Genomic DNA, 13,512 nt, shown 5'->3' with positions numbered 1-13,512 from the left:
GCTGCCCGAGGCCCCGTCCTCCCCAAGGCCGCACTGCCAGGGCTGCTCCCGACACCGCCGAACCCCCGGGGCGGCCTCGGGGAGAGGGGGAGGCTCCCCGGGCCGGGCCCTGCGCTGGGGGGCGACAGGACGGGCGAGGCCCCGTGGCCCAAGGAACCCTGCTCTCAGGGCCCGACTCGAACCGGGCTTCCCAGACTGCCGCGGGGCGGCCCTGGGCTCTAGACGCGACTTGTCTGGGCCTCGGTTTCCTCGTCTGTACCGCGAGGACGCCGAGGCTGCCGCCTCCGCCTGGCCCCTCGGCTAACTGCCCCCCAGTCGCTCAGCCAGAGTCCGGGGACCGGTAGTCTCGTCTCCGGCCCCACCCACTTCCGGGACATCCCGTTCACTTCCGGCACGCCCCCGTCCGCTTCCGGTGACGACCGCAGCGCCGCGGGGTTCCGTCCACCTCACTTCCGGCGCGGACCTCGGACCGGCCTCCGGCGACGGTGTCTAGAGCGGGAGCCTCCGGCCCTCAGCGGAGGCTGCTCCGGGGACACGATGAGGCCGGCTCTCCCTCCCTCCGCGGACGTGGCGCCCTACGGGGCGGGGCCGGGCGCGCCCTGGATTTCCGGCTCGGGTGACGTCTTTTCCGGGGCGGGGTGGGGCGGGCCCAGAGCTGGGGCCGAGGCCAAGGCCGAGGCCCGGGGCTCCCAGGCGCCCGCGGCCGGACCTGCGCCTGCCACGCTCCGAGCCCGTGTTCTCCCGCGCCGCCTGCAGGCTGCAGGTGGCGGCGGCCGCTCCTCCCCGGGGCCGCGCCCGGTAAGAGCCGCGCTGATGCCGGGGCCGGTTGCTAGGGGCCGTTGCCAGGGGAGACGGGAGGGAGGTGGTCGCGGGCGGGGTGGGGGGAGGATTCCGCATTCTCTCGCGAGACTTGGCCAAAGCCTTCCTAGACCCCGCTGATCTGTCCGTGGAGCCGGGGCTGGGCGAAGTGCTTAGGGTCACCTGGTCGGACAGCTGGGGAAACTGAGGCCCGGGGAGGCTCCAGCGCCTCCTTTTACAGATAGGGAAACTGAGGCCTGGGAGGGCTTGCTGTACCCGTGGGTACGCGTGTCAGACGGGATTCGAACCCAGAGCCTCGGCCTCCGTGGCCTGCGCTGGCCGGGCTCCGGCAGGAGCTGTCAGGCGGGCCTCGGAGCACCGCTGGCCCTTGCCGGGGAGGAGGGTCAAGCGGGGAGCAGCGCTGGGGGCCCCGGATGGCGGGGCTGCCCAGTGACATCGGCTGCGGGGTTCACCCCGCGCCCGCCCCCTCGGCAGGAGCCCCTCAGGCACAGACTGGACTCCGGGCCTGGCCCACGCGGCGCTTCCTTGGCCCCGGCCGGGTCCGCCAGCGGTGTCAGAGCCCCAGGAGGCCGGCCGGCGCAGTGCCAGCCACCAGGGTGGGCACGGGGTAATGTTTAAGGAATGACGTCATCCCGGAATTCTCTGCCCCCCCCCCCCCTCCCGCCCGCCGCTCCCTGGGACCTTCTCATCCCAGCCCGGCCAACGCTCCTCCCTCCAGTCTAGCATCGCGTGGAATGAAGCTCCCAGTGTGTGCAAGGCCCGACCTCGGGCACCTCCCGGGACTCTGCGGCCCTGGGGGCCCTTCCCCCCCTGCCCTTCCCAGGCCGCCTCCCCCTCGGCGAGCCGGGGAGTGGGGTCTCCAGGGCCCGGGGGCCCAGGAGGGAAGTGATGGATGAGAAGCAGCATTTATTCCACAAGCCATGTTGGCTGAAAGGCCCCTTTGTGCGGGGATGGGGGGCAGGGGACCTTCCGTGGGGACAAGGAGTCTTCGCTCACAGAAGCGGGCGTGCCCCTCAATGGGCAGTGAGCGGCCGGTGCCATCCCTGCCCGGTCAGGGCCTGGACCAAAGTCCCGTCGAGCGTCCGGGACAAGGCGCCGAGCTCTGTGGAGACGGGGGTGGCAGAGGTTGGGTCTGGAGGCTGCGGGGGGGGGGGGGCGCTCTGAGTAAGTCTCCTAACCGTAGATGTCGTGGGCGCGGAGACCCCGCTGCCCGCCCTGCAGGGGCTCGGGCCCTCCGTGAGCCCCGGGGCCGTTCAGCCGTGATGGGCTTCTTTGTGCAAACACACTCCGAGGTCCTGCAGCCAGTCCCGTCGTCAGGACCTGCCTGGCCCTTAAGTAAGGGCGCCATACGCCCATGGCCAAGATGGCGGCCGTGGGTGGGAAGGGCCCCAGGAAGGCTTGGGGGCGAGAGTGGGGAGGAAGGTCACGCACGGGCTGCCCCGGAGGGTCTCTGTCTCAGGAGCCTTGTCCTAGGGGAGTAGGGAGCCACAGAAGGTTTGGGGCTAAGGAGCTGACACAGTTTTACTTTTATGTTTGGTTTTTGAATATCAAATTGGGGGCTTGGGGGGGAGAAGGTTGGAGAGGAGAGAAGGGAAGCAGGAGGTCTGTTACAAGATGACAAGGACTTGAAGCAGACTTGTGCTGAGGGAGGGGAGAGGGCCGGGAGAGGGCTGTGTCCGGGTGTGCAGCTGTCCAGCCTTTATCCCAGTTACACGGAGAGTTCCAGATTCCCCCCCCCAAAAAAAAAAATTCCACGAAAAATAAAGTTTAGAAGCTGTGCTTCAGTCTGCATTCGGCCTTTTTCTCGGGAGGGGAGCAGCTGCTCTCCCCGTGAGCCTCTGGGAACCATCCAGATCGGCCGGAGCGGAGCGGCTCCCAGGCGAAGACCGCGCCGCGTTGCGGCTGCAGGAGCCACCTCCTGGTCCTGCCCAGAAGTCGGGCTTCGGAGTAGCACAAGACGTTCCCCTGCAGCCGCCCGCACAGTTTGTTCAGCCCAAAGGACGGGCGCCCCCTCCATTCGCGGTTCTTCGCCACCATGGAAAGAGCTGACCTATCAGGGCGGGGGGTCACACTGGGGGGCCGCAGGCTGCTGGGGTTTTATGTCGTTTCACGGGGCCCAGTTCTCTCTCCATCTGGTTCCAAACTCTGGAAGTGGCGGGGGCTGTAACGAGCTGTCATCTCTAGAAGCTCGACCCCTAAGCCTGGAGCGTCCCACAAGCCGTATGGGTCAGTTTTCAGGCCCACCCCCGACCTCTGGGCCACACTGCCCCTTGCCCACCGTCTGTGAAAGAGGAGGTTTGCCCATCTTGGGTCCCCAGATTTCTTAGCACCTGGAAATCTGGCAGAGGGGAAGGCAGCACGGGAGCTGGCTCCTGGAGCCGGGGAGGATGCAGGAGGGCGCAGGCCTGGCACCTAGGGGGAGCTGAGCCGCTGGCAAATGTGCCAGGTAAGGCTGCGCTGGGGCCAGTGAAAAGAGGGGAGGAGGGGAGGGCGGACTCCTGCGATGGGGGATGAGTGATCCTCTGGACTCCAGGATTGGCGGATTGGGGAGGGAGAAGAGAAAGTTTACTTAGCAGATCCTTGTCGGAGCCTGTCCAAAGTCCTCCCCCGGCCCCCGAGCTCTGCCCTCAACCTGCCTCCCCACCTTGTGCTTCCCTCCACCCTCTGACTCCGGTCCACTAGCAAGAAGCGGAAGCCATGACTCCCAGCGCTCCCTCACTCTCCCTTTGACTTCCAGGTCAGTATGGCCCCCCCCTTCCCATCCCATGTGGGAGAGTTCCCTGAGAGCAGACTTTGGCCCGAGGGTGGCAACCCTGGACTGGTGACTCGCCTCCGGTAGCTCCTGGGGCGTTACCGGACCCGTACCAGGTGGTCAGGGAGCGCGTCTTTGTTGGATTCCGTCCATAAGCATCTGCTACGTCCCGTGGGCTCCGGGGGCCTGCGTAGACTCCGAAATCCGGCCAGTAAAGAGTTCTCGGTGTTTTTGTCAAACGTGTTCTCCGTTTTCTCCCCTGTTGCCTTCCCCACAGGGACATGGCTATCTGAAACCTTTCCATGTTATTCCGAGGGGTTTTGGGGGGAGGCCCAGCAGGAAAGAGCTCAAACGGAGGTGGTCTTGGGGCCAGGCTGGAAGGAGGCCAGCAAGTCTGGTCAGCCAGCATCCCCCATCAGGCCAGAGGCCCGAGAAGCTGCTGCTGGGGGACAAAAGCAATAACCAAAGAGGGGTCCTTCTTGTAAATAAGATGCTCCCCCCCAAGCCAGGGCCTTCTCTGCTGAGCTTTTCCCCCAGCCGAAGTGCCCAGTTTCTGAGTTCTAGCAAGGGCGTCACATGCTCAATTTCAAGGTCCTTTCTAGGGGGATCACAAGCACCCAGAATCTGAGTTCTTTCTAGCTGGAGGTCCCAAGTGTACCATTTCTGGGCTCTTTCTAGCCAGGGTTCATAAGCACCTAGTTTTGGGGTTCTTTCTAGTTGGGGGGGGTCACAAACACTCAGTTTCTGGGTTCTTTTTTGGTAGAGGGTCACAAGCACTTTCTGGGTTCTTTCTAGTGGGGCAGGGGAGGTCATATGCCCAATTTCAAGATTCTTTCTAGGGGGCATCACAAGCACCCAGTTTCTGGGTTCTTTCTAGCCAGAGGTCACCTACATCTGTTGTCTCTTTCCAGTGGTCTCCCTCCTTTACTTAGTGGGCCCCTGACCCGCCTGCTCTGCCTTATTCTTATTTGAGAGCCCAATGGAAGGGAAGGGCCACTCGGTGGCACTAGAGTGACCTCCACTCAGGCCCAATACCCTGAATTCTAACCCAGCCTCAGATACTTCCTAGCTGAGTGACCCTGGAAAAAGCATTTGACTCAGTTTCCTCATCTGTAAAACAAGCTGGAGAGGGCAAACCCCTCCAATATCTCTGCCAAGAAAACCCCAACCAGGGTCTCAGATGGTCGGGCAGGTCTTTGTGGCAGCCAACTCCTGCTGGCGCTGCCCACTTGCTTTCAGGTTTGCAAAGTGCTTTAGGCAGCTTGGGGGCATGGGGGGCTGCTTATTCCTGTTTTACAGATGAGGAGATGGAGGCTGGGAGGGATCGGGCTCCTTGTCTGGGATCCCACAGCCAGGCAGGCTCTTACCCAGGACCTTGGGCCTTACCGCCTCCGACGTGTGTTTAAAAGTCAGGTCTCCCTTTACAGAGCATTTCCCTTCACCCATGGGGTGCCCAGAGAAAGTGGGGTCCCTTTCTGTGGATTCCTGGCCAGGGACAGACGCGCCCTTCCCAGGAAGGCCTTCCTAACACTTGCCTCTTGTTCGCAGATGTCTCACATTTGAACAGCAGCCAGTCCTCCCTCCCTCCCTGGGGGCTTTGGAGACCACCACGCCGTGCCCGGAGCGCCCGCGCTCAAGATGTGGGCCCCCGCGGCCTGCCTTCTGCTTTCTTCCTTGTCGTTGTCCTGGTCAGACCAGCAGAGCCCCTTGAGAAAGAGCCAGGCCCAGGTGTTCAGGATGTTTACAGCCCCAAAAGATCAGTGCCAGCAAGTGTGCAGAGACCCGGCCCCGACAGCTGGCGTCAGGAGAGGTGAGCCGATGCCCCCGGACCGGGAACCTGAGGCCTGGGTGTGCCTGCCCCTGGACAGCCTGGCCTTCCCTCTTTGGCCAAGATGTGAATTAAGGACGGGTCAGCAGTGAGAGGGTGACACGGGGAGGGATGTGACCTCGGGCAGATGGCTGCTGACCGCCTCTGGAGTGAGGGGACCCCAATTCAGATCCCGTCTCTGTCCCTAGGTCTCAGTGTGAGGAGGCATCTCTGAGCCTCGGCTTTCCCATCTGTAAAATGGGGAAGCATTTGTACTCGACATCAGGGATGTTAGGGAGAAAGGACTTCATTGCATTTCTATTGCTGCTACCTTTTATTTTATTGTGTCTTGGTTTCTAATTTTAATTTTTAAGGAATTTTTATTTGTATTTACCCGTTGCATGTAAAAACAACATTTTTCTTTTTGGGGGTTATATGTGTACATTTTTATTTTTACAAGTTTTCCTTATGATTCCCATTGAGAGAAAAATCAGAACAAAAGGGAAAAACCATGAGAGAGAAAAAAAATGGAGAAAGGAGAAAGAAGTGATCAGAGCCTGTGCTGATTTACCTTCAGCCTCCGTAGTTCCCTCTCTGGAGGCAGGTGGCGTTTTCTGCCTTGGATCGCTGGCCCGCGAGAAGAACCGAGTCGGTGGTAGCTGATTATCTGTAGAACGGGGTCCTGGTTCTGCTCCTTTCTCTCAGCATCCAGGCCTTTCTGCCTTCAGCCTGTTCTTGGTTATGCCCAGTGATATTCCTTTACCTTCATCTGCCATCTTACCTTTGTCCAGCCATTCTCCAGCCGAGGGGCATCCGCTCAGTTTCCAGTTCCTTGATACCATAAAAAGAGCTGTTACCAACGTTTTTGCACATGGAGGCCTTTCCCTCCTTTAAGATCTCTTTGGAACGGGGCCCATAGAGACACTGCTGGATCAAAGGGATGCACGTTTGAGAGCCCTTTGGGCAGAGTTCCAAACCGCTCCCCAGAGTGGTTGGAGCCATTCACAACTCCCCCACAATGCACCAGTGTCCCAGTGTTCCCACATCCCCTCCACCATTCGGCACAGAATTGTCTTCCTTTGCATTTCTCTCATCATTAGTGACTTAGAGCATTTTTTCACATGACTAGAGATGGCTTTAATTTCTGTGTCTGAAAATTGACCCTTTGTGGCCTTTGACCATTTGTCACTTGCGGAGTGACTTGTATTCTTATAGCTTAGACTCCACGCGTTACAGAGTTCGGAAGCGAGGCCTTTGTTGGAGTCTCTGGCTGTAAGACCTCCCCAGCTTTCTGCTTCTCTCCTCATCTCGCTTCTGGCAAACCCTTTTTGGTTCAATGTCATCAGAGCTACCCGTTCTGCTTTCTGGAACGTTCTCATTCTTCTCCTCCCTTCTCCATGATCCCTCGCTCTCCTCATTTGCATGGGGCGTCACCCTTCCCGCCCAGATGCGGGCCAGTGTCTTATTTTTGCCTCCCTGCACTCCAGACCTCCTGTCTTAGGCCTTGTAGATGCCAGGCCCTGTACTAGGATCCCTGCCCTCAAAGAACCTGTGGGGGAGGGGGGAGATGGGGCTCCTCCCATGGGGCTTGGGTTTCCGGGTCCCAGAGTGTCTGGGAGGAGGGGCCTGGGGGAGGCAGTCACCCTTCCCCCTCCCTCTGCACAAGGTCAGAAGGCCAGGACTTGGCCAGGGTCTGCTGTGATTCACCCCCACCACCTCTGGAAGGGAAGGGGGCGGGCGTTTTCTGGGCTGTGGTGCTGCTGCCCGGGGTTGTGAGATCTCAATCACCCCTGTCTTGCAGACTCCAAATGTTCTCCCAGATCCAAATGTCGGGCTCTGATTATCCCAGTTTGGGGGGTGGAGGCTGAGCCCGGGTCCAGCCTTGCCCTCACCATGCGCTCCCCTGTTGGATGCATGGTTTTTTTTTTTGTTTGTTTGTTTTTTAAGGCAATTGGGGTTAAGTGACTTGCCCAGGGTCACACAGCTAGGAAGTGTTAAGTATCTGAGATCAGATTTGAACTCGGGTCCTCCTGATTTCAGGGCTGGTGCTCTATCCACTGCGCCACCTAGCTGCCCTGGATGCATGTTTTCAAGCTCTAGGTGTGGGCGGGGGGACCAGAAGGGCTTGGGCCCCGGCACCCCAATCTTTGTTCAGAAGAGCTGAGTCGGGAGTGGGGAAGGGCCCCTGCAGCCCTCATTAGCGGGGATCTTCGTGGGCCGGGCTGGGCCTTGTTCTTTGCATGCTGGGCCGCAGTGGCTTCCCTTCACCCATGCTGGGGTCTCTGCCTTTCCCATAGGTCAGCTTTTCTGCTCCCCAGGGGAGCTGCAACGTTGCATCATCCTCGACTGTCCACAGCTGGCACTGTGCCAAAATGCCAGCTCTTGGGAGATCCAAGAACTCGTCACAGGTACCTGGGCATCTTGGGGCTCAGTAGAAAGTCTAAACGGTGTCCAGGAGAGAGGGAGCTGGGAGAGTGAGGACTGTGGGGGCCCCCTGGGGACTATGGGGCTGGAACTTGGGATGCTGGAGGCGCAGCCAGGCGAAGGAGGAGGCAGGAGGTCACTGTAGGGACCTCGAGACCCTAGGGCACAGACCCTGCAGGGCCAAGGTTGGCACGAGCTCCCTTGGGGGGCCTGGCCCAGCCTCCTGACTGACACAGGCCTAGACTTCTTGGGGAGCAGGCGGCCTCTGAGGGAGGGGCTCTTAACCTGGGGTGTATATTAACATGTTTCTTAGGGTTTAAAAGTTTATTTGAGCACAGGATTCTGAGTAGAGGGCCTATCTGCTATGGTACAAAACCCATTGAGAACCGCGGTTTTAAAGGTCCTTGTCAAAAGACTTTTTGTAAAATAAAATCATTGAGTTTTGGGGGTTTTTGTTTTGTTTTTTAAAGAATTTGAATCAGATCATGAGAAGTGGAACTTGACTACCACAGAAAATTGGCGCGCTCTCAGTGAATCGGGGACCTCCCCTGCTCCTGCCTACAACCAGACCGCCGGGCAGCCCACAGAGCTGTCTCAGACGCCTCATCCTCTCACGGGAGCCCACGGCAACCAGACAGAACTTGGGAGCTCACCTCCGAACAGCACCAACCTGGGCATCTCCGCAGCTCCGGGCAACTCCTCTCTGGGCCCCATCTCGGTGACAACAGGCAGGCCTTTGGCCACTCTCACACCCCAGGTCCTGAGAGCCACCGAGGAGGCGTCCACAGAGCCAGCACTGACCCAAAGGACCCAAGCTGGCCCCGCCCCCCTGCCAGCAACGCAAGACCACGACGGCTCGAGGAACACCACGGCGGGAGTCACGGTCCCCGAGCCAAAAGCAGCTAACGGCTCTGCCGGCGACCCCCGCAGCCAGGCTCTGACCACACCTTCTGAGGGGAGCCCAACGCAGGGCGCGCTGACCCCAACCAAAGCTGGGTCCGTGGGCATGCCGTCCGATCCACAAGTGGTGGGGACCACTCCATCCCTGACTCTTCCCAGCTCCCAAACCTCAGCAGCCACATTCAGGAGCACTCCCCCCCTCTCCACCAGCACAAGGGCCGAGTCCTCCCCCAAACCAGAAGCTGCACCTTCCACTCCTCAGGCGACCGACCCCGGTACGACGCCAACCGCCATACTGACCTCGGCTGCCCGGGCTGCAGAGAGTCCGGGCCCCTCGCAGGTTCCAGAAAGCACTCCCTTCCCGACCGGCCCGAGGCCGGTGTCGCCCACGGTGCCCGAACCATCCCTGGAGACGGGCACAGAAAGCCAGTATGTGCCAATTGTCACTTCACCCTTGGCCCAGTATTTAGTCAAGAAGAACTTACTCTTGGCCGTGCTCTTTGCCGGCACCTTCTTGTTCCTCGCCGTCCTGGTCCTGTTGGCCATGCAGGCCTATGAGAGCTACAAGAAGAAGGACTATACCCAGGTGGACTATCTAATCAACGGCATGTACGCGGACTCGGAAATGTGAGGGGGACGCGGCGGCTCGGGGCCTCCCCTCCCCCTTTTCAGTTTGCCTAAGACCAAACCAAGTGCTTCCAAATGATTTTGGTGCAATTTAGGAGAAATGCCAGCTACTTAAAAGGATTTAATTTCTATCTAATTCCACCATTACTAAAGAATCGCTGCTGCTTTTGTCATTTTAAGAATCATGTTGACTAAGGGCCAGGCCAGGCCAGCAATCATTGTCCCAGATCGGGTGCTGCTTCCGGAGCCCTCTTGGTTGCTTCCTCTCGATCTGTCATTTTTAATGTCTCGATCAGAATTCCAGCAGCCAAGTTTGTGGGCTTTCTGACGGACTTTTTCTTTCTGAGCTTAATTCTATTTATGTAATACAGTGTGCTGCCAACCTTCATTGAAGTCAGACCCTTTTGGAGATGTATAACGAGTAATATGGTTTATTTTTGTAAACACTCATTTAATAAAACTTGAGGTCCTGGAGGGGCTACTGTCTCCTTGCCCCTCATTTTACTTACCCTCCCCTCCTTTGGCTGGCAAGGCTTTCCGGGGGCGGCCCGAGCAGGAGGCCCCTCGCTGTCCCTGCTGCTCTCCCGGCCACCCTTGCTGAGCCCAGAGCATGGCCCAGAGGGGCAGGGACCCGGAAGCTTGCTGATCCTTCCCGCTTTTCAGGCCCTGTCTGAAGCCCCCTCCCCCAGCATGGAGGTGACCCCGGCTTTGGGGGCCTCTGGATTCCAGACAACCCGTAGTCAACATTCATTTAGGGGTGTCCTGCTTTTGCCCAGGCTCCGCTCGGTCAGTCCTGGCCTTTTCCAGGGGCGGCTCCAGGCAGCTACTTTGTCTCCGCCTCCTCCCGAGCCCGCGGCCTCTGATCGCTCCGGACGCTGAGGCTTCCGCAGGACTGGGGTCTTTTCTGGCTCAACCCCTCGGCCTTCCCACCCCTCCCCTGACTCCTGGGGTCTCCTTCAGTTACTCTGATGCATCCGACGCCTGACTTCCCAGTGCCCTTTGAACCCGGAGAGACTTTACTCGGCCGGTCCCTGCTTCCCCTTCCTTCTCCCCTTTTTGGCTTTCCTCCCACTTCCCAGAATCCTCCAAAACCCAGGGACCTGAACAGTTCTGGGCCTTTAAGAGTTTGTTGGTGTGAATTAAAGAGATCGAGAACATTTCGTCCCAAGTGGGACTTTGCTGGAGACACTTAAGGGACTGAGAGCAAGAAACAAACTAGCTGCTGTCATTTATCCCAGGGTGGTGGCCGGGAGGGGGAGGGGCTCCACAATGGGGGGAGGGGCGGGGCTCTGGCAGGAAGAATGGCGGGAAGGGGCCACATGCTTTTGTTCTGAAATAGCCACGAAGTCCAGCTCAAAATGTCGGCTCTTCCCGGGCTGGAGCGGGCCGGTGGGGGAGGGGGGCGAGGGGCGAGGGGGGCCGAGGGCAGGGGGGGGGAGGGGTGAGCGTGGTCACTTCTAAAATAAGGACAAGGGGTTTGTCCCGTTGATGAAATTGACCCATGACTGTGGCGGCCTCGGGCACGCGGGATGTGGGACAGCCTGGGAGCGCGCGTGCGCGTGCTGCTGGTCACGTGCTCCGCCATCTCCCCAGCTTCTGTTGGTAAAGGAGGCACCGAGGAGCGCGCCCGAGGGGGAGTGGAAGGGACTGGGCCTGCACCGAGTCAGGGCGACCCCTAGGGGAGAGGAAGAGAAACTCAGCCGAGGCCCTCTGGTCCCCTCTGCCACCCCCCCCGTGGGGCGCCCCCTGCCGCCCTGAAGGGAGAAAAGCAGCGCCCCAAGAAAAGGGATGGGGAAATGCGCCGCCTGCGCCTCGGGCTGGCGAGGCTGAAGATGGCCACCGTCAGTGGCCAGAGGTTGTTCCCGCCACCGGGATCTGCTCCCTCTCCCACCTCTTGGTTCTGCTCTCCCTGCCCAGTTCTGCTCCCACCTCCCGGTTCTGCTCTGCCGGCCCGGTTCTGCTTCGTTTGTTAAGAGAGGCCCGTGTCTGCAGGCCCCGGATGCGCAAACACTGCTGGCGCTGCCCTTCCGGCCCCTTGTGTTCTAGATCCCTCCCCCACGCCTTCCCCTGGCCGCAGGTGATCCGATGGAGGGTGAGCATGGGCGGTTCTTCTGCCCGTGCTTCCACGGAGGTCACGCTGCCCAAGCAAATGGAGCCGGACCAGGCTTTGCGGGTGCCCGCTCTAGGCTCCTGCCCCGCCTCGCCCGCACAGAGGACTGCGACAAGTCTGCGCTGACTTTACGTCTTGGGCTGGAGCCTCAGAAAAACCGGGACTAGGCAGACCTGGGGAAAGCCCCGGGGACAGAAGCCCACCACACAGAGAGCTCCCTCCCCCCTCACCCGGCTGCCCTTGTCCTCCCCGCGTGGCATCCCAAGGGCCCGGCACAGGACCGAGTTCTGCTCTGCGGACTTCCAGCTGTGTGCCAGGCCCCAAACGGAGGAGGGGATAAACAAGGGCGGCGGCCTCAGGTAAATGGACAGGATCAGGGCAGGAAGCTGCAGCAGAAATGGAGAGAGGGGCGAGGTGTCCACTTGAGATGTACATTTCCCTTGGGGTTGCCTGGATAGGCTTAAGGGGAGCTTGCCCACCAAGGTGGGGGCAAGAGAAGGGGGGGAAGAGAAGATGAGGCCCCCCGCCCTCTGGAAGTAAGGCTGTGAAACCCGGCGCTCTGGAGCCTCCTAAATTGTAATGTCTGGGCTGGCTCTCTGGAGGCCTTGGGACCAGCCTGGGTCTCAGCAGAATAGTCCGAAGGAGAATGGTCAGGAACAGAGTCCAAAGTCTGTCTGTCTCCGTCAGTCTGTCTCCGCCGCCTGGGACCAGCCGGCTGTTCGGGGCCTCTGAAACAGGCCTTGGTCTCAGTGAAGGAAAGCAGGAGGCAGGAGAGCCACCGGAGGCTGGTCCAAGGTGGAATCTCTCACTTCCAGGCTTTTTTGGTCCTTATATTCTCTGTCACAAGCACATCATCCTAGGGGTCAGTCTTGTAGAACCGAATTCTCATCTTAATTCCACTGAGTTAGCACCTTGTTGTAGGACTCAGTCACTCATACTGAGCCTTAAGGATATTTCTCCACAGTTCCTGCCCTTTACACTAGATACTGTGGGCATATGTTTAAAACTCAGTGGGTTTCCTGGTCACTCTCCCTTCTAGGAGAAGGGCACCTCAAGCTTGCCCTTTTTAGCTCGGCCTCTTTCTCCCCAGGTACTAGTTACACAAGACATGACAAACAGGATAATAGGCAATTTTATTCCCACAATTTATTCCCACAAATGGCGAGCAGAGAACATGACTCCAAAATCAGCTCCCTGCCCGAGCAGCAGGAGCCCAATGCCCTGGGTTAAAGCCTGGGTTATATGAGAACATATGTACCCCCTACAAAAGTGGGGCAGAATTTGCATTCATGAATTTTGGAAACAGACTTCCAGAGCTCTCTGACGTCACATGTGATTTCTGCATCTGATGAATTCAAGACACTCTCTGTTTCTTGCCCATTCCTATCATCCAGTCTCTGGTGGGAAGGTCCTCGGAGGCCACTTGATCCAACTCAATCCCGTTACTGATGAAAGGCCTTTGCCCACAAGTCTCTGGTGGCAAGAAGCTACACACGTCCTTCTTAGAGAAATCCAGATGCAAGAAAGTATGTTTTTGTTTTGTTTTGCTTTTGGGTTTTTTAGGTTATACATATATGTCTGTTTCTTACATATAAGTCATATTGGGAGAAAAAAATCAAAACAAAAAGGGAAAAACATGAGAAAGAGGAAAAACAAGAAAAAAGAAGTGAAGCTAGCTTGGTTGATTTGCATTCAGTCTCCCTAGTTCTTTTTGTGGATGCAGATGGCGTTTTCCATCCAAAGTCTTGGGATCACCTTGGATCACCGAACCACTGAGAAGAACCGAGTCTGTCATTGTTGACCATCCCAGTCTTGCTATTTCTGTGTACAATGTTTTCCTGGTTCTGCTTGTTTCCCTCAGCATCAGTTCATGTAAATCTTTCCAAGCCTTTCTAAAATCAACCTGTTTGTTATTTGTATAGAACAATATTTCATTACTTTCTTCGTCCATAACTTATTCGGTCATTCTTAAAGTGATAGACATCCACTCAAATTTTTGCACATGTTGGGTCTTTTCCCTCCTTTATGATCTCTTTGGGGTACAGACTGGCACTGCTGGATCAAAGGGATGCA

General features: G+C 58.4%; 1 protein-coding gene across 2 annotated transcripts; it reads left to right on the top strand.

Annotated features, from left to right (window-relative positions):
- The first annotated feature begins 636 nt into the window (after nucleotides 1–636).
- Nucleotides 637–9,803, top strand: C6H11orf24 (chromosome 6 C11orf24 homolog). Of its 2 annotated transcripts, none has more exons than XM_074273815.1 (4): nucleotides 637–798; nucleotides 5,120–5,381; nucleotides 7,676–7,786; nucleotides 8,273–9,803. In XM_074273815.1, exons 2-4 carry the CDS (start codon nucleotides 5,210–5,212, stop codon nucleotides 9,331–9,333), a joined length of 1,344 nt encoding a protein of 447 aa, XP_074129916.1. In that variant the 5' UTR covers nucleotides 637–798; nucleotides 5,120–5,209; the 3' UTR covers nucleotides 9,334–9,803. The 2 variants fall into 2 exon arrangements, with proteins under 2 accessions (XP_074129916.1, XP_074129917.1); XM_074273816.1 differs by lacking the exon at nucleotides 637–798 and adding an exon at nucleotides 3,431–3,556.
- Nucleotides 9,804–13,512: the final 3,709 nt, after the last annotated feature.

The sequence above is a fragment of the Sminthopsis crassicaudata genome, chromosome 6 (genome assembly GCF_048593235.1).
Source record: "Sminthopsis crassicaudata isolate SCR6 chromosome 6, ASM4859323v1, whole genome shotgun sequence".
Classification (NCBI taxonomy): domain Eukaryota; kingdom Metazoa; phylum Chordata; class Mammalia; order Dasyuromorphia; family Dasyuridae; genus Sminthopsis; species Sminthopsis crassicaudata.
Note: the sequence above shows the minus strand (reverse complement) of the source record. Positions and strands in the feature narration are given on the sequence as shown.

Coding starts and splice junctions, on each gene's coding strand:
- C6H11orf24 (XM_074273815.1), top strand. CDS start 5,210: ATGTGGGCCCCCGCGGCCTGCCTTCTGCTTTCTTCCTTGTCGTTGTCC. Junction 5,382..7,675: donor GACAGCTGGCGTCAGGAGAG/GTGAGCCGATGC, acceptor CCTTTCCCATAG/GTCAGCTTTTCTGCTCCCCA. Junction 7,787..8,272: donor GATCCAAGAACTCGTCACAG/GTACCTGGGCAT, acceptor TGTTTTTTAAAG/AATTTGAATCAGATCATGAG.